Below are 25,567 nucleotides of genomic sequence, written 5' to 3'. Positions count from 1 at the left end.
GGGCTATGTGGGGTCTTAGGAGGGTGCGTGGCAAGTCAGGGGGCTATGCGGGGTCTCAGAAGGGTGTGTGGGGTCTCAGGGGGCTATGCGGGGTCTCAGGAGGGTGTGTGGTGTCTCTGGGGGCTATGCGGGGTCTCAGGAGGGTGTGTGGTGTCTCAGGAGGCTATGCGGCGTCTCAAGGGGCTATGCATGTTCTTAGGGGGGCTGTGGTTCAGCAATGCCCAGGTTCCAGTCCAGTGTGATTGCTTAAAATAGTGTATGCATTTATTTCATGCACTATTTTTTGCGATCGCACTGGACTGGAACCTGGGCATTGCTGTACCACGCGTTCTGGTGTGGGCAATCTCACTGTCAGCAGGTTGGGCATGCCTGCGGTGCCATTGATGTCACTGGCACTGCCACGCCCCCTCCTGCCCCAGAATGCAGGGAGGCTTGCTGTATGTGATCCATTGTGTTCCGGCCACTAACTGTGCTGAAACGCACTGTATTAGGTGTGAACATGCTCTAAATATAATAGATCCCACACATGGCTGCCTGTGTACAGGTAACACCTGTACCACAGGTACATCTGTAACAGATCTCTGCACACAGGGATCTCTCTACCCGTGTGCAGAGATCTGTTAAACAAGACTTCCTGTAGTACACGCTGCACTGGCAGTGGTCTTTCAGTGCTCCACAGGACCCCATCCCACATCGCTTTGCCAAGTCCCTTACCTTCAGCAGTCAGATAGCAACTGAGCTCCCTGGGCTGCCACTGGTCTGCCTTGGTTCAGGTCCCTGGGGGTCCTTGCATAGTTCTCTGGTCATCCACGGCTGTGCTCTTGAATGTCAGACAGCAGGAGACTGTCCCCGTCCTTAGCCTGTCAGTAGGGGAATATTCTTCTGCTCGCCTCAGCTAGAAAGTGAAAGCAGCGGCGGTAAGACACTCCTTCGACTGCTGCTCGCCCCTGGATCATCCAGGCTGGATGTCCCCTAGGTTCGTAGGAGAAGGGGAACGGGTCGCCTCACTGGTTTGGGAACAGCATTTTTCCATGTCTTAGAGAGGACACCAGGTGTCCAAAATGTGGCTTAGAACCAGGTTCATTTATATAGTTACATAGTATTTGAGGTTGAATAAAGACATTAGTCCATCAAGTCCAACCTATTAGGATCTCATTCTAGGAGTACCTGTACCCCTGTATATTACGGTCCCTTAAGAAATCGTCCAAAAGTTTCTTGAACAATTCCACATTCTTTGCTGAAATCACCGCCTGTGGCAGTGAGTTCCAGACCCTAACTGATCTTACTTTTGTCGCGCAACATGTTTAGAAATCGCCCCGCCTTTGCCGAACCCGAAGTTCCATTGGCCCAATTTATGTCTGGGTAATTGAAGTCACCCATCACGACTACATTGCCCTCTCTCCCAGCTATTCCTATCTGTGATTGAAGATTGACTTCTCCCTCTTCCCCTATAATTGGAGGTTTATAGCAAACACCCAAGAGAACTTTACGGCTAGCGTCCGTCATATCTAGCTCCAGCCATAGGGTTTCCACGTCTTCCCCATTATTTGACGCAATATCGTCCCTTATATGCACATTTAGATTATTTTTTACGTAAATGCAAACCCCCCCCTTCTCCCACCTCTGTCCCTCCTAAACAGGTCATACCCCTCTATATTAGTAGCCCAGTCATGCCTGCTGTCCAGCCAGGTTTCCGCTATACCCACTATGTCGAAGTCCTCTTCAATTAGCATGATTTCAAGCTCCTCTATTTTATTTGCCAGACTTCTAGCGTTGGTGTATACATCTGTTATGGAGATGTCCCAAGCTGAAAACGTATTGTCACGATATACTGGAAGGTTTTAATGTGGTATATGTTGTTCCTATTTCTAACGACCCATTAGTGTATATCATTGAGATATGGGAACATCTGGGCCTGGAATCGGCTAGAATTACTGAACATATCAAGAGTAGGTCCCTACAACTGACTATCTAGTAGTAATAGAATCAAACAAGTCAAATATACAAATAGTGCAATGTAGTTTACTTGAAGTTCAAATCTCTGGGTTACATCCCCTGCAGAGGAATAAACAAAATACTAGGCAGTATACCCATTCCTGAGTATCCAAGTCTTGAAATATCATTCGTTTGAGAATTATCTTTCAGGATATACATATTGTCATCACAATTCAATTGAACAGTAGTGTTTGTAATACTTGACTATTTAGTAACTTAAAGTCCATCCCTCTACTGCCATCTAGAGGTGAAAGAAATTAGTGCATCAAATATATTTCTACAATAAGATACTGTAGGTTTTGATCACGAGGACCTCTGCAAAAAATCCTGGAACAAAACAGAGAAATAGCATCCTATCTGACTATATAGCTATGGGCGGCCAAACCACAGTATACATTTAGTCCATTTAAACACAAAAGTTCTTCTTGGTAGAAAAAAACCTATTACGAAAAAAATCAACCGTCGCAAGCTGTCCTGAGGTATACCTACCTAACCAAAGGGTCCAGCAAGCTGTAACAAAGGCACAGGAGCCCCTCTGCAATCCAGTAGTGACACATCACAACTGAGGTAACTTCATTCAGTATTGGATACACTTGAACTTGACTGCCACCTAACTTAGGCGGAATCCAGTCATTGCATAACAGGAAACAAAACAAAAAACACAGCAAATAGTGGGGTTAAAGGCAACTGAAGGCAGAATGCTCACTTGTAGAAGTGTGGTTCCTGAACTTGCACCATCTTGCCTTTGGAATCAAATATGTTAATTGAATATTCTTAATCCTTGCGACCAGCCTTTACCACCACCACTTTATCCTTGAAGATGTAACGCCCCAGGCTCCAGCTCTGCCTGCAGCATAGGAACTTTTCCCAGAACTTTGGGTAACTTGTATTCCTGCAGGGTTTGGGCACTCCCAAGTACTCCCATACCTCGCACCAAGCATTTCTCTTGACTTCTACCTCTTCCATCACAGCTTTAGGCACATAGGGGTACTCGTATCCATACTCAGAGTGACCCTCTTATTCACAAGTGTCGGTAGCGCATCCACATTCCCTTTTCCTGTCGGGACACATGAATCCCGAGCCCTCACAATCAGGTCTTTATGGGCCTCATTGTGTGCCACTGCTTGTTTATAGGTGCGAGGTGGTGAAGATTCGAGCCGCCGCTTGTAGTAGGCTGGATGAAAGCCCAGTCCCCTGGCACTTTGTCTGATCTGGGCACTGTCCACCCGACCCTCCTTCACTGGCTCGGCACCATTTTCAGGGAGTTTGTCCTCCGCTAGCTCTCCCCATGACCTGTCTGTCTGAGGTAGCTCTGAGGTCTCCCCCTCCTTAAAGTCCCGCTCCAGCTGCTCTGTACTACAGGGGTTCCCCTCTGGCTCCGGTTGTCCTCTTCAATTAGCATGATTTCAAGCTCCTCTATTTTATTTGCCAGACTTCTAGCGTTGGTGTATACATCTGTTATGGAGATGTCCCAAGCTGAAAACGTATTGTCACGATATACTGGAAGGTTTTAATGTGGTATATGTTGTTCCTATTTCTAACGACCCATTAGTGTATATCATTGAGATATGGGAACATCTGGGCCTGGAATCGGCTAGAATTACTGAACATATCAAGAGTAGGTCCCTACAACTGACTATCTAGTAGTAATAGAATCAAACAAGTCAAATATACAAATAGTGCAATGTAGTTTACTTGAAGTTCAAATCTCTGGGTTACATCCCCTGCAGAGGAATAAACAAAATACTAGGCAGTATACCCATTCCTGAGTATCCAAGTCTTGAAATATCATTCGTTTGAGAATTATCTTTCAGGATATACATATTGTCATCACAATTCAATTGAACAGTAGTGTTTGTAATACTTGACTATTTAGTAACTTAAAGTCCATCCCTCTACTGCCATCTAGAGGTGAAAGAAATTAGTGCATCAAATATATTTCTACAATAAGATACTGTAGGTTTTGATCACGAGGACCTCTGCAAAAAATCCTGGAACAAAACAGAGAAATAGCATCCTATCTGACTATATAGCTATGGGCGGCCAAACCACAGTATACATTTAGTCCATTTAAACACAAAAGTTCTTCTTGGTAGAAAAAAACCTATTACGAAAAAAATCAACCGTCGCAAGCTGTCCTGAGGTATACCTACCTAACCAAAGGGTCCAGCAAGCTGTAACAAAGGCACAGGAGCCCCTCTGCAATCCAGTAGTGACACATCACAACTGAGGTAACTTCATTCAGTATTGGATACACTTGAACTTGACTGCCACCTAACTTAGGCGGAATCCAGTCATTGCATAACAGGAAACAAAACAAAAAACACAGCAAATAGTGGGGTTAAAGGCAACTGAAGGCAGAATGCTCACTTGTAGAAGTGTGGTTCCTGAACTTGCACCATCTTGCCTTTGGAATCAAATATGTTAATTGAATATTCTTAATCCTTGCGACCAGCCTTTACCACCACCACTTTATCCTTGAAGATGTAACGCCCCAGGCTCCAGCTCTGCCTGCAGCATAGGAACTTTTCCCAGAACTTTGGGTAACTTGTATTCCTGCAGGGTTTGGGCACTCCCAAGTACTCCCATACCTCGCACCAAGCATTTCTCTTGACTTCTACCTCTTCCATCACAGCTTTAGGCACATAGGGGTACTCGTATCCATACTCAGAGTGACCCTCTTATTCACAAGTGTCGGTAGCGCATCCACATTCCCTTTTCCTGTCGGGACACATGAATCCCGAGCCCTCACAATCAGGTCTTTATGGGCCTCATTGTGTGCCACTGCTTGTTTATAGGTGCGAGGTGGTGAAGATTCGAGCCGCCGCTTGTAGTAGGCTGGATGAAAGCCCAGTCCCCTGGCACTTTGTCTGATCTGGGCACTGTCCACCCGACCCTCCTTCACTGGCTCGGCACCATTTTCAGGGAGTTTGTCCTCCGCTAGCTCTCCCCATGACCTGTCTGTCTGAGGTAGCTCTGAGGTCTCCCCCTCCTTAAAGTCCCGCTCCAGCTGCTCTGTACTACAGGGGTTCCCCTCTGGCTCCGGTTCTGGCTGGGATGATCCTATCTCCGATCCCCCACCACTAGCAACCCCAGAGGTCTCACCTTCCTGCAGACGCGGATCTCCGAACGAGCTGGCAGGTGCATCCAATTTCTTCAGCAGTCCGATCAAGGCCCCTTGACCGCGGGAGTGGCCGATCAGATTCTGCCTTGTGTAGACGAATTATCACTGTAGTCGGCATCAGGTCGATCTGGTAGTGGATGGAAGTTGAGGCAGGTACCTCACAGCCGCGGGTCTGCTCAATTTCTTCGCCTCCTCACATCGTCCGGTCCCCCAATCCACCTGGTACACACTCGGTGGTAGGTCCAATGCGATGAGTTCCATGAGGCAAGCTCCACAACGGTCACAGCGACTCCATGCTTTGATGAGTGCAGAGAGTTTCCCACACTTTCCACAGATAACGGCCAGGTGCTCGGTTCCTCTGATGCTGCATAATGCCACTTCACCTCTGAGGGACATCCTCACTCCGGTGTCAGTTAGGTGGCCAAGCTGGAACTCAGCTCTCCATTCCATCGACTCAGGTACACTGGGTCCGGTGGGCTTGGAAACGACTGAACTCTCCATGAAGCTGTATTGCGCCATCTCTCCTGCACCACGTGGGCCGTCTTCCCCTGCAGACTGCTCAAGTATGCACAGGTCAGTAGCTCCGCCTTCTTATGACCACTCTGGCGCCACAGCTTCCCGCCGGAAAGTTTCCTGCACAATTAACCCTCGGGTTGCTGGCAGAAAGTGAACACTAGAAGACCCTCTCTCTTCTAGAAATATGGCTCTCTCACATCAATATACTCGGTAACAGTCCTTTCTTGGGTTCCCCAAAAAGGCAGTTCACAAAAAATACTTGAAAACGCAGAATCTTCAGTCGGTTGCTAGGGGCAACGTCAGCATAAACTAGGTCAGAAGAATCCTGGACGAGCCCCCACGTGTAGCGCTCACCCCCGGAAGGAGCCGCTGAGTATGAAATAGATTCTCCTACCTGTTTGTTCCAGCCACCGGTCCCCTTTGAACAGCAACAGCACACCGACACTCACGAACAGAATGGACTCGAGTCTCAGGGTCTTTTGGGGTATTTATTTGCAACGGTCAACAGGAGAGAGAGGTTTTAGGGTCTTTAGGATGCCCTGGTGGATTCTTCTGAGGACAGCTTTCTCCCTTAGCAACAGCTGAAGTCAGTAGTATCGTGACCCTATCAGAGCGACCAATAAATGAACAATACAGCGTATAGCCAGGATAGTCCAGGACTTTGAAAGGAAGGGACTATCTCTGGATTCAGGTAGCAACAACTGGTTTCTTCTATAGCGATCACGTGGGAATAGGGTGAGGGGTCTCTTACAGGGTCCAGACGGTAGCTCTCACCAGCTCCTCTGCGACACTCCTCAATAAGACGACGCCACCTCCAGCCCAGCTTCCATCAGGTCTCCTTGCAGCCAAAACGGAAATCTCTGGGCCCTCAGCATCTGCCACTTGCTGAGGTGCATGCCAGATATCCAGTCGTGTATTCTAGTTCCAGGCGCCCAACACCTGCCACGCGTGTGGGCCCAGCAAAATATCAGTGTATCCTAGGCCTCCAGGCCCCTCAGCACCTACCATGTGCTGAGGCCCAGGCCAGTTTCTTGCATCACATAGGCCTCCTGAGGAGAGGCCCCAGGAGGGGAAGAGACCTCTGCACAGTGTCCCCAGACCTTTTATTACCTGCCCTCTACCATGCCTCTGAGTCATCCTACTCGGAGATTGGCTAGGGTCAGGTGCATAGTCATAATCTGAGGATGGATCCTCCCTCACTGTATGTCAAGGCTCCCTTTTCCTCAGCAACAGGAGGAGCAATCAATCCAGCAGATTCAGGGACACCGATAGAATGCAGAGCTCTCTATAATCAGTATCTAGACTGGTTACAGTCCAGGTATTTCTAAATTGAATAGCGACATTTTAGAGGGCGCTACACCTCCAACAAAGGAGGACTGAATAAAAGGTTGGTTTAATTTTAGAAATGTGCATTTCAACATCGAGGACTCATGGAGAAGTATGTTAGTATGAGGGGACGATGGATGGAATACATATTAACCAAGGACCAGTAAAGGACGTAGTAGAAATAAGGCGTTTGAGCAAATGGATTAGTAGTATTATTTATGAATGGTATTATGGATTTAATAATGGTGGTAATGGTAAGGGGAATATAATAATGTTTAAAAGGGGCTCTCTAGTAAAAGTGATTTTGATGTATGGAAGATGAAAAAAGTAAGTTTAGAAAGGTGTGATATTTATAGTGTTTCTTGTGTTTTTTGTAAATGGGAGGGAGGGGATTGGGTTTGATGGTGTTTTATCTTTGTATGTTATTGGCTATGTCAATGTGTTTATTGTTAAAATGTTGATTCCTAAAAATAGGAGGTTAAAAAAAGTCTCCTGCAACTTAACTTGGCAATAAACAGCTGTATTTGATGTACAAATATTTTATTGCAGGTTTGCAAGCTATGGGTCTGTAATATAGTCTTTTAGTGTTGCTTTGAAAGAATGTTATTTTTCCATAGAAATATATATAATGTGTGCATGTTTTGAAATTAATTCCCTTTTAAAAACTACTTTGGCCAAAAAAAAAAGTCACTTTATTTGTCTGGTTAGCTAATTACATGAACTTCAACTGTAATGTACATCTCTGCATCTGACATAGAAACAGAAAAAAGTCCATCAAGTCTCCCCCTTATAAAAGTAATTCTTCCTACAAATTCCTACATTTGCCTCTATGATAGAATATAAATAAAAGTATATACATAAAGTAATATAAATAATAATAACCAAGTAGAAAATGCAACACAATTTTCATTATTATTGTTATTTTTGTTTTACTTATAGCCGCACTGACCAATTTTGCAACAATATTAGCTTTTCTCTTCTGGATGCCTTCTCCAACTGAGCTTCCTGTGTTTTTCTTATTTCCTGCAATTTGGGGTATGGCCGATGCCATATGGCAAACACAAACCAACTGTAAGTATACATGTGTATGTGCTTTTGTTTGAATATTTACATCAATTGTACATTTTAATTTGCCCCTTTTTTGTAAATATGGTGTTTACTTGCTAAAAAACACAACAAATACATATGTTTATTAAACTTATATACACTCACCAAGCAATTTATTAGGACCACCTGCTTTTACCTGCATGTGATCAGTCAGTCATGTGCAGTGCAATACATAAAATCATCCAGACACAGTTTATGAGCTTCAGTTAATATTTAAATAAAACACCAGAATAGGGAAAAATTTAATTACAGGTGTTTTGTCTATGGTATGCACCTCTGGTCAGATGCAGCACAAGTCTCAATTCTCAGCTCGGCAAAGCACAGTCTCTGTGACAACAGCAATCTCTGGGAAGCACAGCAGCAGCCTCCTCTCATAGTAGCTCTGGGCACGAGGATACAGCAGCTCAGTTTCCCTTATTCAGGCCCCATCCACACCTAGTCATTTCGATGCGCACATATACTCTCGACAAAACGTTCAGCACATAAATTCACATTTTAACCAGTTGACATCCGCGGTGTTAAACCCCCTTCCCATCCAGGCCATTTTTCAGTATTCAGCGCTGCGGTACTTTAACTGACATTTATTCCGTCATGCAGCGCTGTACTGAAATGAATTTTATACCCTTTTTTGGGGACAGATAGAGCTTTCTTTTGGTGGTATTTATTCACCACTGGGGGTTTTATTTTTTTAATATATTAAGGAAAAATTACCGAAATTTAAAAAAAAACAACAGTTTCCCCTATATTAAATGATAAAACATTTATTATTACCCAATTTTTTGGTAAAATATAAAAGATGGGGTCACGTCGGGTAAAAAGACACTAAACATGTCAAGCCTTAAAATTGCGTGCGCGCGCGAAACCTCAAAAAACGATAATACCCAAAATTGGCCATAGGCGACGCTTTAAAAGCTGTTACCGCTCATCAGTTTAGTGTTATCAGTGATTGATGGCCCTAAAATGATTGCTCTAACTCCGACGTTCGCGGCGATATGTAACATGTGTAGCGCAATTGTAATTTTTGCGCGCTGGGGCCCCGGACGCATATTTACGTTTATAGGCGCGTAAACGTGGGGGTGGGGGAGTTAAACATTTTGGGGGGTTTTTTTCCCCTTTTTTTATATGTGACTTTTATTTTATTTTACTTTTTTATGTGTTACTTTTATTTTTTTTATTTATATTTATTTTTTTTGCACTTATTGTTATTGCTATTATATAGGGGGATAACAACCCCCTATATAATAGCAAAGGCACACTGACAGGTCCTCTTTATGAAGATATTAGAGATCTGCTTTATCAGCTTCTTCTCTCTGGCTATAGCAGCCAGATGACTGACAGGTGAATGCGGAAGTGATGTAATACACATCACTTCTGCATTCACAGCCCGGACGGGGATCAGCACATATGGTTAGCCGCGAACGAGCACATATAGGCGATCGGCGGGCTGTAGTGCCGTCAGTCCGTTTTTCTACTACGGGCGGACGGCAAGAGGTTAATGGCTTACGTTCACACCTAGGTGTTTTGTCGCAAGCTGAAAAACTCCTGTCGTTCAAAAAGGTTTCTTAGCTTCTTTGGGGCATTTTGTAGCACGTTTGGCCGCATGGACTTCAATGGTAAAGCCTGAAAAATGCTCGAAATAAGCAGTTTGCATATTTTAATGCATGTTTTTAATGTGCTTTCCCATTAACCGCAATGTTATTGACCTGCTAGCTAAGATGCGTGTAAAAATCTGCAAAAACTAGCAAAATACGCTAGGTGAAAACGTGCACAAAAATGATGCCTAGGCTTGAATGCATCTACATCTTCCAAGGTACTGCATTCCCTAGCAGCCCCTGCAGCCACTATACTCCACCTCCAGTGTGTGGGGCTACAACTTCGGCCAGCAGCAAAATCAAAATCATCTCTTTTTCTGGTTGCTATGGGCAGGCAGGTTTCAGTCCTATGCTGAAACTTCAGCCAATCAGCATCCTTTCTTTGCCTCTTTTCTTTTCCTTCCACTCTGTCATCTCTTGCAATGAGGGATCAACCACTTGCAGCCAAGTTAAATTATTCTACTTCATGGCTTAAAGAGTTGACAGCTGAATAGCTGGGCTACAAGCTCACCCCATCATAAGTCTTTAGTCCCCGAAAATGGGGAGGTTAATTTGAGCCACGTACTAAACATATTAACTCAAGATAGACAGGGAACTGGATAACATTTATTGACATGGTGTGGACAAATAAACTTCTCACCAAGGGGTGTCAGCCTTATTCAGAATTAAGTAACTGCCCCTAGTAACAAGGACACTTGACTGTAGTCAGAAAATGCAGTTTAAAACACAACTTTATCACAGGGCAAACACAAAAAGTTTTTTCCGACAACAGGGTAGACCTCCCCTGTTACACACGAAGAGTCAACATTCTCATAATAATCAGCTTGTCTGCAGCAACATAAATGACAGTTTTAGTTTTGCTCAGTAGCTTTCCACCGCTCCTAAGACGCTCATCACAACTGTGTGAAACTCACGCTGCTCACCCCTTGTGAGTCCTCATTTGGCTCTCTCAGCAGTGTGTCCAATAGGTCATATGGTCACCAACCTTCCTGACCTCTCCCAGCCTCCCCTGGCTGTTCCATGTGTGTCCAGCACGCACCTGAGTCTCCTGTGGCCCTGTGACTCCTGCACCCACACAACTCTCTCTCCCACAACACTGAGCACTGGGCTGGCTTCCTAAGTAGGCTGCTCTCAGCCACCTGATCAGCGCAGGCTGGTCATTGGCAACACCCGGCCCCAGGACTGGAGATTTCCTCCCACACAGAGCTCTAAGAAATCTCCAGCGCTCCAGACCCCAGCTACAATTCTGTAATAATCTGGAAGAACCTGAAAAGCCAGGTTCTTCTTTATACAATGGTTTACTCTCTGGACCCTCTAAGTTGAGAGTCCTGGGTGCCATAGTTGCCAAACTACACTGTGGCATTGGCTTACACTGCCACACCCTATGATAAGTTGTGGGCAGGAGGGCTTCCAACCATGGTGTGTTAGGAGATGGGTACATCCATTGGTACAGAGGTACAGAAATGTACCTGCGTATCAGAGAATCTGCACACGTGACATCATTGGAGCTCTTTCCCTTTGAGTCTTGAAGGACATTTCCACCTTTGTGGGGGCTATTTAAAAAAAAAAGATATGCCAGCAATGTACGCCATGTGAAAATGATGTCGGCATATGCAGATCCTGGATATAAAGACAAAAACTTACTTTTTTTTAGTTGTCCTCTCAGGCTCCACATGTTTTTTTTCAAATGGCTGCCAGACATCTGTGTACAATGTAGGGAGTGGAAAAACTCCTTTCCCACAATGCTTTGCTTCTCTCATCCACAAGCATCATTAATATTCATAGTGGTACCTCCCCTGGGCAGTGCAGAGTGACCGGGAGATTTTTTTTTTTACCAGCGACTACAGTTGGAGGATTGTTGTCAGTGATTGCTAAATAAATCCGTTAAATTTTGTCTCCAGTAATCGCTCAGAACAAAATATAACGGATTTCTTCCCCCAACTGTAGTCACAGGTAAAATAAATCTCCCAGTCACTCTGCAATGTCCCCAGACAATATGTATATAATGTGATTTATACCATGCTGTGAAACTGATATACCCTTGATGTTCAACTAAATCATTCCTAGTCATCCCCAGTGTACTTATTATACACAATCAGATGTGCCACAAAAACAGATGAATGTTACATATACAAAAGCAATCCAAATATCTTCAATTAGGGATGCACTGATACACCGTGCAGAGCCCTGGTGACACGCCGTGCAGATCTCTGATGACCCCACACATCTCCGGTGACAACGCACATCTCTGGTGACAACGCACATCCTCAGTGACACCGCACTTCTCCAGAGACCCCGCACATCTCAGTGACACTGCACCTCTCCGGTGACAACGAACATCTCCGGTGACACCGTATATCTCCGGTGACACCGCACAGTGGGGGGATCTATCAAAATTGGTGCAGACAAAATCTGGAGCAGACAAAATCTGGAGCAGATTTGGACTGCAGCCAATCAGCATCTCTCTCTCATTTTCAAATCTTACCTGATCAAACTCAAGAGAGAAGCTGATTGGTTGCCATAAAGCAACTGCTGCAGATTCTGTTTGCTTCAGTTTTGATAAATGTATCTGTTCCAACAGTCATCGGTAAATGAAAAGAATGCTGGGGGGATGGGGGCACATTAAGGAACCTGGACTTGGGGCAGCAGAGAGAGTAAATCTAGCCCTGGAGAGGGAGAGATCTGAGAGAGACACACAGAACTCAGTGACAGAGAGAAGAGACACAACAAGTGCAGGAGATTCTTCAACACACAGAGCTATGATGAGATGTGATGATGACTCATAGGTTCTCCTCTCTGCTCTCTAATAGTCTCCTCAGAGCTGAGTGTGTGCTCGTTCATGAGGAGGGGGTCAGCACACTGAGCTCAGCAGAGCAGAGAGGAATCAGCTGATTGCAGTTTACAGATAACAACCCGACCCTCAGTAGAGACGGATTGAAGATCCTGTGGGGGGAATTTTGAATTTCCAGCGGTTGGTTAGGTGGATGAGTCTGGTAGCAACATTCATGATAGACTGAAGGGGTATAGCCTGTGTAGAGGTAAGCCAATGAGGAGGGAGTTGCAATGGGTTAGGAAGGGGTGTATTTTGGAAATGTTAGGAAGGTGAAGGCGGCAGAATTTGTATTGGGATTGGATGTGAGGCAGAAAGGTGAGGTCGGAGTCTAGGGTCATCACACCTAGCACCTTGGCATGGGGGTAGGGAGGGATAATTGTGTTATAAATCTTAATGGAAAAGTTGGGAGGAGAAAATATCATAAGCTCAGTTTTTGCAAGATTGAGTTTTAAGGAGTGGATCAACAATCGCTGGTGTTTAATATACCTATAAGAACTCAATAGCCAAATTCTGTGCATTTAGGAAAACATCCAGATTTTTTTTTCGTTCAAAAAGTTTTATTGTTTTGTCATTTCGTTATCACGTTATGTGGACTCAAATAAACAAGTTTTATCATGACCACCGCAAGTGGAAATTACTGTGTATGACACATACATTGTATATGATAATGTAAGATCACTCAAATTCAAAATTATAAAAGTATAAAACAGAACATCAATTCAGACGAAGTCCAATACAGATATGTTTCCAATAGTGTAGGGAATAACCAGTTAGTACGGACTTCAAGACAAGGACTCAGAGGAGTAGCCCGAGCTAATCGGTTCCAAGGGGGGGGCACCCCAAGATGGGGGGGAGGGGAGGAAGTACAGTGGAGAAGGATAGGTTTAAAGGAGGGAGAAGGGGAAGGAAGAAGGAAAGTAAGGAGGCCCGTCCGATCCCCACATACTTATATGGACAAGGAGTCTGCACCAAAGGAGGGAGGGAGGTATGACTCAATCCACGGCTCCCACAACTTCCTAAATGGCCCCACAGCATCCCTTTGGATTGCAGTGAGTTTCTCAAAGAACATCACACGTGATACTCTGGACTTGACTTCAACAAAAGGGAGGTCAGGGGATTTGCAAGTTTTTGCAATGACCCGTTTGGCCTCTGTAAGGATGATTGTGATCAACCGGTGTTGACGTGTCGTACACACCATTGGTTTTTTATGCAAGAGAGCTTCCAGCGGGTCCTTGCGAAACGTCTTGCCAGTAACAGTATATAGCAGTTGATAGACTCTGTGCCAGAATCTCCTCACTTTAGGGCAGGACCACCATATGTGGAGGACCGAACCCTCCACCCGGCAACCCCTGAAACAATTCAGAGAGTGAGATGGGATAGCTCTGGAGATCCGGAGCGGGACGAAATACCACCTGAAGAGCAATTTGTAATTTGCCTCAATCGTTTGTACATTCATCGAACTCCTAGAGGTTGTCCTCCATATCTGGTCTCAAGTGTCATGGGAAATGGAGCATCCTTGGTCTTGTTCCCATTTGAGAGTGTAGGCTGGTATAGAGGCATGCAATTTGTCTAATAATAAGGTACATAGGGCCGATATAGTCCCTCAGTCCCGTTTCCCATAGTGTAACAGTTTTTAAAGGGGGTGGGGGGGGGAAGGTTTCGGGGGAAGGTTTCGCTGTGACCCCAGACGGGTCAGCAAGAAGTGTTTGATCTGAATAAATTGAAAGATATGCCTGAAGGTTAGCTGGTGATCAGCGCGAGGCGACTCGAATGGTATGATACCCTGTGCAGAACAGAAGTCGTTAATTAGACTCAGGGATTTCAAAAGCCATGACTTAAAAGCAATTGGGTTGGTAAATCCCAGTTGGAACAATGGGTTACCATGAATGGACATCAGAGGAGTGTGGGGGGACATCCAACCCATAGGGCATCTCAGCCCATCCTGGATTTTCAGAGTGTGTTTGAGTACAGGGTTGGTAATGTTCCCCCGTTTTTTGGGTGGCAACCAAGGGAGATGAAGGAGGGAAATTGGGTAACACGTTTAGGCTTCCAGTGAGACCCAAAGGGGCATTTCGGTCTTCCCAAAACATTGCACTAGGGGAGCCAACTGGGCCGCCTGGTAATATTTCTGAAAAAATGGGAGTCCCAGGCCGTCCTCTAGTTTACTGCGATAGAGAACCCGATGAGATAACCCCGGGAATGATCCTTTCCAAATGAAACGGAGTATATGCCGTTGAAGCAGCCTAAGCCTAAAGGTGGGGACAGGGAGAACCCTCGCATGGTACAGGAATTTGGGGAGCATTGTCATTTGGAACGCCGTTATCCTGCCAATCCACGACAGGGAATGTTTCTCACCAAGAGGACAACAGTGATTCCATATGGGATAATATGCTAGGGTAGTTGGCTTGATAAAGGCGATTGTAGGAAGAGGTGAGATAGATCCCCAAATAGGGTAATGCTGTGTCCACCCACGGGTAGGGGAAGGATTGTTGCAGTGAAGAGCATAATGCCGGGGGTAGGGATACATTCAACGCTTTAGACTTTTTCATGTTCACACAGAGCCCTGACAAAATACCGAATTGGTGTAAGAGGGGTTGTAGTTTTGGAAGGGAGGTCAGCGGGTCCGTAATAATCAAAAGTGCATCATCCGCAAACATACTAAGTTTGTGATGATACGGCCACTTCTACACCCCTAATGTCCACTTGTTGACGTATTGCTTGGGGAAGGGGTTCTATAGCTAGCGCGAACAAAAGGGGGGAGAGTGGACAACCCTGTCTGGTCCCTCTGGTAATGGGAAAGACCTGAGAGTGAAAACCTTGATATTGAACATAGGCAGAGGGCAGAGAATATAGGGAGTCTATCCAGCGCATAAAAGAAGGTCCAAACCCCCATCTGGAGAGGGTATATCGCAAGTAGTCCCACCCGACCGAGTCAAAAGCTTTGCTAATGTCTAAGGACAATAACATAGTCTGGAGGTTCCTTTGATGAGATATATGGAGCTATCTCCTGCCTGGCGTCCCAGCATGAATCCCACCTGGTCTCTGGAGATCAGGTCCAAGAGAGGAGACTGGAGTCTCAGGGTCAGTATCTTAGTGAGCACTTTCAGATCTGCATTGATCAGGTAGATTGGGCGGTAATTAGTCCAGGAGGTGTGGTAAGTTGCAGGTTTAGGGATCATACAAATTGAGGACATTAGTGATTCCTGTCGCAGAGGACCCCCATCTCGCATAGCGTTGAAGCAGGTAAGTAGATGAGGAGCAAGGGTTGTCAGGAATTTCTTATAATAAATGGCACTTAGCCCATCGGGACCCCAGCGCTTTCCAAGTGGTAGTAGTTTAATACCTCATCCAAGGTTTTAGGGGCGTCAATCAGAAGTCTATTATCGTCTGATAGGGCAGGGAGGTTGAGAGTGGAGAAGAATTCACTGATATGTGTTTCATCTAAAGGGCCTGTGGTGCGGTATAGTTCGCTCAAGTGGGTTTGGAATGCATCCAGTATTTTTACAGGGTGGGCAGTCACCTGACCCCCATCGAGACGAAGCCTAATAGGATCTCGTCTAGAGTTGGCCTCCCTAAGTTTGTGTGCTAACATGGAGCCGCTTTATCTTCCTTAATGTAGAATTTATGTTTGGTCCATGCCATTCTGTCATTCGCCAGATGAGTGAGGCAGAGGTTCAGTTCAGTCCGTATATTAAATAATCTGGTTCTGTGTGTTTGGGTGGGGTTCTGCTGGAAATCCTGGGAAGTAGTAGTGAAGGCGCACAATGATATCACGCGAAGGGCCCTCCTGTGTGCGTCTAGTAAGCGCCCTGTGAATCCTGTCGAACTCTAACCTTTCAATGGGAATGTCCGATGCCAGCTGCTGGAATTATGCGGTCATCGTGGATTGCAGATCCAGGACCGATTCAGGAACCCCTCGAATGCAGAGATTTGACCTGCAGTCCCAATTCTCAGAATCCTCCAGCTGGTGATTCCGGTGCGTTACTAATCCCTGAGTGTTACTAAGCCCTGAGTCCAGTGTGTTACTAAGCCCTGAGTCCAGTGCGTTACTCAGACCTGAGTGTTACTAAGCCCAGGGTGTTACTATGCCCTGAGTCCAGTTCGTTACTAAGCCCAGAGTGTTACCAAGCCCTTAGTCCAGCGCGTTACCAGTCCCTGAGTCCGGCGTGTTACCAGTCCCTGAGTCTGGCGTGTTACTAACCCCTGAGTCCAGTGCGTTACTAAGCCCTTAGTCCAGTGCATTACTAATCCCTGAGTCCAGTGCGTTACTAAACCCCGATTCCAGTGCGTTACTAAACCCCGATTCCAGTGCATTACTAATCCCTGAGTCCAGTGTGTTACTAATCCCTGAGTCCAGTGCGTTACTAAGCCCTGAGTCCAGTGCGTTACTAATCCCTGAGTGTTACTAATCCCTGAGTCCAGTGCGTTACTAAGCCCTTAGTCCAGTGCGTTACTAAGCCCTTAGTCCAGTGCGTTGCTAAGCCCTGAGTCCCGTGCGTTACTAATCCCTGAGTGTTACTAAGCCCTGAGTCCAGTGCGTTATTAAGCCCTGAGTCCAGTGTGTTGCAAAGCCCAGAGTGTTACTAAGCACTGAGTCCAGTTCATTACTAAGCCCAGAGTGTTAACAAGCCCTGAGTCCATTTCATTACTAAGCCCATAGTTACCAGTCCCTGAGTCCGGCACGTTACCAGTCCCTGAGTCCTGTGTGTTACCAGTCCGAGGCCTGAGTCCAGTGCGTTACTAAGCCCAGTGCATTACTAATCCCTGAGTCCAGTGCATTACTAATCCCTGAGTCCAGTGCGTTACTAAGCCCTGAGTCCAGTGCGTTACTAATCCCTGAGTGTTACTAAGCCCTTAGTCCAGTGCGTTACTAAGCCCTTAGTCCAGTGCGTTACTAAGCCCTTAGTCCAGTGCATTACTAATCCCTGAGTCCAGTGCGTTACTAAACCCTGAGTGTTACTAATCCCTCAGCCCAGTGCGGTACTAATCCCTGAGTCCAGTGCGTTACTAATCCCTGAGTCCAGTGTGTTACTAATCCCTGAGTCCAGTGTGTTACTAATCCCTGAGTCCAGTGCGTTGCTAATCCCTGAGTCCAGTGCGTTGCTAATCCCTGAGTGATTAATAAGCCCTGAGTCCAGTCTGTTACTAATCCCTGAGTCCAGTGCATTACTAATCCCTGAGTCCAGTGCGTTACTAATCCCTGAGTCCAGTGCGTTACTAATGCCTGAGTCCAGTGCGTTACTAATCCCTGAGTCCAGTGCGTTACTAATCCCTGAGTCCAGTGCGTTACTAATCCCTGAGTCCAGAGCGTTACTAATGCCTGAGTCCAGTGCGTTACTAATCCCTGAGTCCAGTGCGTTACTAATCCCTGAGTCCAGTGTGTTACTAATCCCTGAGTCCAGTGTGTTACTAATCCCTGTGTCCAGTGCGTTACTAAGCCCAGAGTGTTAATAAGCCCTGAGCCCAGTGTGTTACTAAGCCCAGAGTGTTACTAAGCCCTGTGTCCAGTGCGTTACTAAGCCCTGAGTGTTACTAATCCCTGAGTCCAGTGCATTACTGAACCCTGAATCCAGTGCATTACTGATTGTTACCAGTCCCTGAGTTCGGTTTGTTACCAGTCCCTGAGTCCGGCTCGTTACCAGTCCCCGAGTCCAGCGCATTACCAGTCCCTGAGTCCAGCGCGTTACCGGGTAGTTGGGGGGGGTCGCTATCTGGCCCCCCACTCCCTCCGCAGAGCCAGTATGGAGCAAGAGCAAGATGAACCAGTATGAGTGGGTTTTTTTTAATCGCCCTGAATGTTCCTCTCTCTCCATAGCAGAGCCCTGAGTGAATTTTGTCGCAGAGTCCTTAGTCCATTGCACCATTTTTTTGCAGAGCCTTGAGTCCATTGTGCCATTGCGCCACAGAGCCCTGAGTCCATTGCGCCACACAGCCCTGAGTCCATTGCGTCGCACAGCCCTGAGTCCATTGCGTCGCACAGCCCTGAGTCCATTGTGCGGCAGGGTGCTGAGTCCATTGCGCCATTGTGTTGCAGAGCTCTGAGTTTATTGCGTTGGAGAGTCCTGGATCCAGTCCTGAGGGTAAGTAACATTATATTGTGAATCAGTGAAATGAATACTCATTGTAAATAGGAATGAACTGATACCAACACCAGTATTGGTATCGGTGCAGATACTGGGCATTTTCATGAGTAGTTGTACTTGTGAAAATGCCCCAAAAACTGATACCAGCGCTTTAAAGTTTCAAACTGAAGTGGCTGTTCCTCGCTTGCTGGGGAACTCACAGCAGCCTTCTTGGGAACCACACGGTGCCTGTTTACAGTGCTTCCTTTAGCCTCCACATCTTCCCTCTCCTGAGACCCTCTGCACCACTTCCGAGACCCTCTGCACCACTCCTGAGATCCTCCACCAGAGACGTCAGGCCGGCACCCGAGAGCAGAGCAGCAGCACAAAGTATGTAGCAAATTCGTATACTATTATTCTGCATTGCATAGTCCTTTATAGCTGATGGTTTTCTGCAATGCATATAATGTATTGCTGGGATTTGTAGTCCCACTACAGCTTGGAGTCAGTGGCAACGAGCCTCCGAAACCGCACAAAGAAACTGCAGAACGAGCGGCGAAGGTATCGCCCACCAGCGAGTTCTGCGCATGCGTGACACCATTTTGGAGTATATCCCGAATATATATATATATATATACCCGAATATGTGGCGCCGCCATCTTGGTGTATACCAAGATATACTCCAAATCGGTAGCGTGCATGCGCAGAACATGATGGGGGCCGCTCGTTCTGTAAATAACATCACCCATGACGTGGCGTCATCTGACGTTATGCACCCTACCTCCAATATGGCCTCCTCTGATAACTATTTTATCATTTTAGTATATTCGGGCATGTAAATAATTTGTTATTTCGGATTTGGACGAACTGCCGAATCAACTTAATTTCGTTGATTTGCAGGTTCGTCCGAATCCGAATGGACATGTCAATTAGCGAATGTCACCACAAGGATGCCCTTAACGAAAACATATCTGCCCTCATCATCGTTCTCCACTCCAAAGGCTGTGAAGGGGACGGACGTATGGAAGAGAATGGCAACTCCTTTGGATTTGCTGATTGGGTTAATGCTTTGATAGACTTTTTGGTAATAATGGTAGGATAAAGGAGGAGCTTGAGGACCTCTGAAATGGCTTTCTTGTAGAAGAGGGACATGGGTCCTGCCCTTGTGCATATGATATAGAATCTGAGATCGCTTTCTTGGTTCATTTAATCCCTGCACATTAAGAGAGACAAAATTTAGAGAGGTCATTGTGACCAAGCTGGGAAGAGTTCAGTGGAGGAGGACGAAATAGCACTTGGGGCAGGAGAGGAGTAAGGGAAAGGAGAGAAAGAGAGGAGAAGAAGAAAAAAGGAAGGGAATGAGGTGTGTAGAGAAGGAGAGGGAGAAAGAAGGGGAGGAAAGGGGAGGAAAAAAATAGGAGAAAGGTAGTGTGACTGTTTGAGGTTGTGGACAGGTGTCTTTTATACTGATAACAAGTTCAAACAGGTGCCATTGATACAGGTAAAGAGTGCAGGACAGAGGAGCCTCTTAAAGAAGAAGGTACAGGTCTGTGAGAGCCAGAACTCTTGCTTGTTTGTAGGTGACCAAATACTTATTTTCCACCATAATTTGCAAATAAATTTGTTCCAAATCAGCCGATGTGATTTGTCTGGATTTGTTTTCTCATTTTGTCTCTCATAGTTGAGGTCTACCTATGATGCCAATTACAGGTCTCTCTCATCTTTTTAAGTGGGAGAACTTGCACAATTGGTGGCTGACTAAATACTTTTTTGCCCCACTGTATGTTCACTACTAAAGCAGGGTATAAATCCCCTAATACATGTACTGGGGGGAAAAAAGGCCTATGTGTGGTAAAAGAAGCTCAAATAGCAGCATCTGCAGCCGGGCCAGGCATCAGAAGTGGAGTAAACAAATTTAGAGTATTATGTCATTCTAAGGAAAAACAAAAAGAAACAAAACCAGGAATCTGTTATGTAGTATCGAGGCATATGAGGTGACATTAAGCATTAGGTCATATGTCAATGAGGGAAGAGGAGGTGATAAGTAGGGGAGGGGAAAGGGAGTATCGTACAATTGGCATAAGGGGCAGGAGAAATGTAGTGTAAAAAGCATGCAATGTCACCTCAATGCCCAACCAGACAAGCAATAATTTGACAGTAAAATTATATTTCTCCTTCCCCTCCCCTGTCTCCCCCACAGATAACTTTAACAGCAGGTGTATAATCTATATGGCAGTCTGTAGGCTGTTAGTATACTGATTGTAATGTCATTCCAGGAAGGTATAATAACAAATAACCTTAGATGTCAAATTGTTTGATAGTGAGGGGAATTTGGGGTGATGGGGAGGGAGAGGAAAGGAGGGACATATTAGGTACGGATAGGGAGTCTGGACGGAGGGGATATGTATAGTTATTTTCAATAATGCAATACCTAATGAAAAGGTTGGGGGATATGATAAAATGGTTATATTGAATGGCTAAAAGGGGAGGAGTCCCTGTACTGGACAAGATTATTATCGATAACTTGGGACATGTGTAAAATATATGTAGGTCCAGGTAAAGCAGTGGTTCCATTAAACAATGCTATTCCCTGGGAGAGCCTCATTAAGATTAAATAACTTTATTTATGCATGTAATCAAATAGTCAGCGTGAGTTACATTAAAGCTGTGAATAGAGATCAGCGAGGTAATCGCCTCTTTTATATGTATGCATTTTAGCAACGACATGGAAAAGACATGACCTATTTTCATAGATGTTCATAACTCTTGAAAATAAGTAAATAGCAGCATATCAAGCATATTTAGTCATAACTAAAAGTAAAATACATTTTAGAACAAAACAGCTGGATCAATACTTTCTTTGAATGTTGGAAAAAAGTTGGATCCACGCACAATGACATAGGGCCAGGAAGGATGATGGGAAGGTGGTGAATTATTATTATTATTATTATATAGTTGAGTGTGACCTTCCTTACCCCTTGGCTGTGCAGAGTAAGTAGAAGGCAATAGAATGAATGAGGAGTAGGAATGAAAGGGGTGGCAGTATGCAAAGAGAGAGGTATGGAAAAGGTTAAATTGGGATAGTATTAGTGACAGGGGAGTGATAGATGCAAAGCAGCAGCTGGGCATCTGAATGGTAGTGAGGTAAAGTTGTATTGTGTTCCAATATAGGTAAAGTGCACCATGGGGTGGGAGTGCTGATCGGCAGAATGTGCAGCTGATCTGCAGGGCTACTAAGAAAGACAATCTGTTTGAAGAGGTGAGGGAAAGTTAGAGTGGAAAAAAAAAACAAAAAACTGTCAACATGTTGTTTTCTTTTTTTTTTCAAAGTACAAATAAGGGGTCGGGGGCAAATTAGCATGATCTGAGTCAAGGTTAGAAAGACATGAAATAGGTTCCCCGATTCTACCCTATTCTGTCTTCCCCCTTCCCTACTACGTTGTTCACCCTTTTCTGACAATCCATAATACCTCTGTCTACGTCCCCCATTAGGCGATGACACCCATTCTGCTTTGATCCGCCTAGTACACAGAGGTTAAGGTGCTAAGAGGAGTTGGAATGCGAATGTAACACTTGAAAACACTTTTGTATAACAACCTTTGTATGTTTGTTGCTCTCCTCCATGAGATTGTTTCCATGGAAATGTCAGAACGTTTTATATTAATGTACCACTGTAAAACTTTAATAAAAATATTGGAACAGAAATTAGGAAAAAAGGGAGGATGTCTCTTCATAGATAGTCGGTGCTGTACATGTACTACAGTCATGAGAAAAAGAAAAAAGTTAGCATGGTAACAACCTTAATGTAAGGGAGCACTCTGAAGGGTACACCTAATCTAAGGGGGTACTATAATCGGGAGAACTGATGACAAGGGGGTTCTGATGGATGCTGCTCTTTTTTTCAGTAACACCAGTTACAATGCAGTACAACCGCATCACACTGTGCTTTGCCTATAGAACTTAAGGAAATGTCGCTTGTGACATTTCAATCAAGTTCTAACAAAAACATTTTTTTAAAGTGTGATGCACCGGGATCGATGCATCAGCACTGTGTCTGGGAAAACACACTAGCAGCTGTGCGTTGCAGTGCATCCTAAATGGCTGACCATTGTGCAGACATGGACTGAGTGACTGTTCTGTTTGGACCGCAATTCGGATCTCGTCTCGAAGAAAATTTTGGCCACCAGACCACCTTAAATTGTAATTCACTACCCCTGTCCTTCAGGGGCAGGGTCACACCAGTGCAGATGTAGTTACATGGTTACATAGTATATGAGATTGAATAAAGACACAGGTCCATCGACTTCAACTTTCATTTTTAAGTGTCTGTGTAGTGCGTGCATGTGTGTATATAAGTCCCTTTGGGGTCTTAGGTTTTATCCAGGGCAGCCATCAGAAATTTTGGGCCCCTTACATGAGTATCGGCCGTACCCCCCTGATGGCTGCCCTGCCTGTATCCCTGTATATTACGGTCTCTGAGGAAAGTATCTAATTGATTTTTGAATGATTCAATACTCTCTGCTGATACCGCTGCTTGTGCAGAGAGTTCCAAAATGTAAAAAGAAGCCTCTACGCCCTTTGTGGTTAAATCTCCACTAATTTTAGGTGGTGGCCTCTAGTCCCCGTTAGTGAGTTTAGAGTAAAAAGTTTATTGCTGATGCTGCCATCACCACCAAACATTTTGTACATTAAAATCATGTCCCCTCTTAATTGCCTCACTTCCAGCGTGAACATGTCTAAATTTAGCAACCTTGTCTCACAGCTTTGATCCTCCAGCCCCTAATTAGTTGTGTTGCCCTTCTCTGGACTCTCTCCAGCTCCAGGACATCCCTTCTTTGGATTGGTGACCAAAACTGAACCTCATACTCAAGATGAGGACAAACCAGTGATCTATAAAGTGGCAAAATTGTCTCTACAGTACATTCCCTTTTTAATACAAGACAGTAGTCTGCTAGCTTTGTTTGCCACAGCCTAGCATTGCAAGCTATTATTCAAACTGCGGTCTAATATGACCCCCAAATATTTTTTCCATTTCTGACTTCCCTAGTGGAGCACCCATTAATGTGCCTATTTTAAACTCCAAAATGCATTACTTTTTCAACAATAAATCTCATCCAAATAGTTGCCCACTCCCCTATTTTATTCAGGTCCTCCTGTAATGTTATACTATCTATGCCCGTGTTTATTACCCTCTGAATTTTAGTACCATCTGCAAACACAGAAACATGGCTATTAACACCTTCCCCAATATCATTAATAAACAGTTTAAACAGTATTGGGCCTAGCACAGAACCCTGGGGCATGCCACTCATTACTGTAGACCAGAGGTGCCCATTAGGTCGATCACGATCTACCAGTCGATCACAAAGCTAACACTGGTAGATCGCAATCGCAAGTTGGCTCAATGTCCTGAGCTCTCTCCAGCAGTTCTAGTGCAGCTGAATGTGTGCTGCAGTTCCCCAAATGAACTGAAGGTGGCGCCAAGATCACGTGAAGCCCGTGCACAGTTCTGCAATCCTCCTGGCTGATAGAACCAGGAAGTGTCTCCCAGATAAAGCAGCAGGAAGCAGAGGAGAGGCTGAGCAGGCTGCATCCGGTCCATTGTACACCTCACCCAGCACAGCATACATGGAGTACATTGGGACCACCAAGGTACTGTGATCTGTAAACAGCCCTACCTCCATGCAGCTATACCCACCCCACATAACAGAGGCAATGGGCTGTTTATAAAGAGCAGCTAAAACGATCAGTGTGTATTACTAGTTACTTCAGGTCTAGGGAATGATTGTGTGTTTATAGGAGGACACTGTGGGCTGTCAGCATCTTGTATTATTACACAGCACCCCATCAGCAATCATGATATCATCTTTTCCAGCTTATCATTTACTTCACAGGATCCTTTCCAGTTTGAGGGCTTGTTAACACCACTTCAAGTGCATTTCAGTCCGGTGAGCTGCTGGAACGCACTGGATCACATACTGTAAGGCTCCCTGCGTTCTGGGGCGGGAGGGGGAGTAGTGGTGTGGTAGTGCTTGTACTATTTTTTTTTGTGATCACATCGGACCAGAACACGGCATTGTTGTGCCACACATTCTGGTGTGGTCAATCGCACTGTGCGCGGGGAGCGTAGCTGCGGTGCCATTGACTTGAATGCACCACCACTCCCACACCAGAACGCAGGGAGCCTTACATTATGCGCTCCAGTGCGTTCCAGCAGCTCACAGTGCTGGAACACGCAGGAAGTGGTGTGAAAGGGCCCTGAGAATAATCAGCTTGTTATTTGAAAAGTAGATCTTGACACAAAAAATTGTGGGCACCCCTGCTGTGAAAAAGGGCCATTTATCAATACTCTCTAGACATGTTCCTGTAGCCAGTTCTCTATCCATGTTCCTGTATTCATCTATGCCCATAGATTTAAGCTTGTGCTAACCATTTCATCTATGCCCATTGATTTAAGCTTGTGTATTAAGCTTTTATGTGGTACTGTGTCAAATGCTTTTGCAAAATCCAGGTACACCACATCCACTGGTTTTGCTCTATCCAGATCTCTACTCACCTCTTCGTAAAATGTTAGTAGGCTGGTCTGACATAAATCCTTGCTGATTATCACTTATTATACCTGTCATGAACAAAATCCACTAATATAGTACTTTATCATTCCCTCAAACAGTTTGAATACTATTGATGTTAGACTGACTGGTCTGTAGTTCCCAGGTTGGCATCTTGAGCCTTTTTTGAATATTGATACTACCGTTGCTTTACGCCAGTCAGTTGGTACCCTTACAGTCATTAATGAGTCCTTGAAAATAAGGAATAACGGTCTTGCTATAACATGGCCAAGCTCGTTAAGTCCCGTGGGGTGCAGGTTATCAGGTCCTATTGATTTATTTGCATTATGTAATTATTTGGTGTTTACCCCAACACCAAAATTTATTTGCAGACATGCCACTGCCCTGGACCTGTATAGCACCCTGCAGCTAACCCAACATGCTGCACTATGTGCCAAGGTTAG

The 25,567-nt window shown here is 45.2% G+C and overlaps 1 protein-coding gene across 1 annotated transcript in view; it reads left to right on the top strand.

The window, feature by feature from the left end:
- The window catches only part of LOC108783832 (protein unc-93 homolog A-like), a 108,810-nt gene that overhangs the window by 73,653 nt on the left and 9,590 nt on the right, over positions 1–25,567 (top strand). The window contains exon 4 of the mRNA XM_018552509.1: positions 7,901–8,032. Coding sequence (XP_018408011.1) covers positions 7,901–8,032 — 132 coding nt within the window. The remainder of the gene's footprint in view (positions 1–7,900; positions 8,033–25,567) is intronic.

Source organism: Nanorana parkeri, unplaced genomic scaffold (assembly GCF_000935625.1).
Source record: "Nanorana parkeri isolate BGI_ZX_2015 unplaced genomic scaffold, ASM93562v1 scaffold90, whole genome shotgun sequence".
NCBI lineage: Eukaryota > Metazoa > Chordata > Amphibia > Anura > Dicroglossidae > Nanorana > Nanorana parkeri.
Note: the sequence above shows the minus strand (reverse complement) of the source record. Positions and strands in the feature narration are given on the sequence as shown.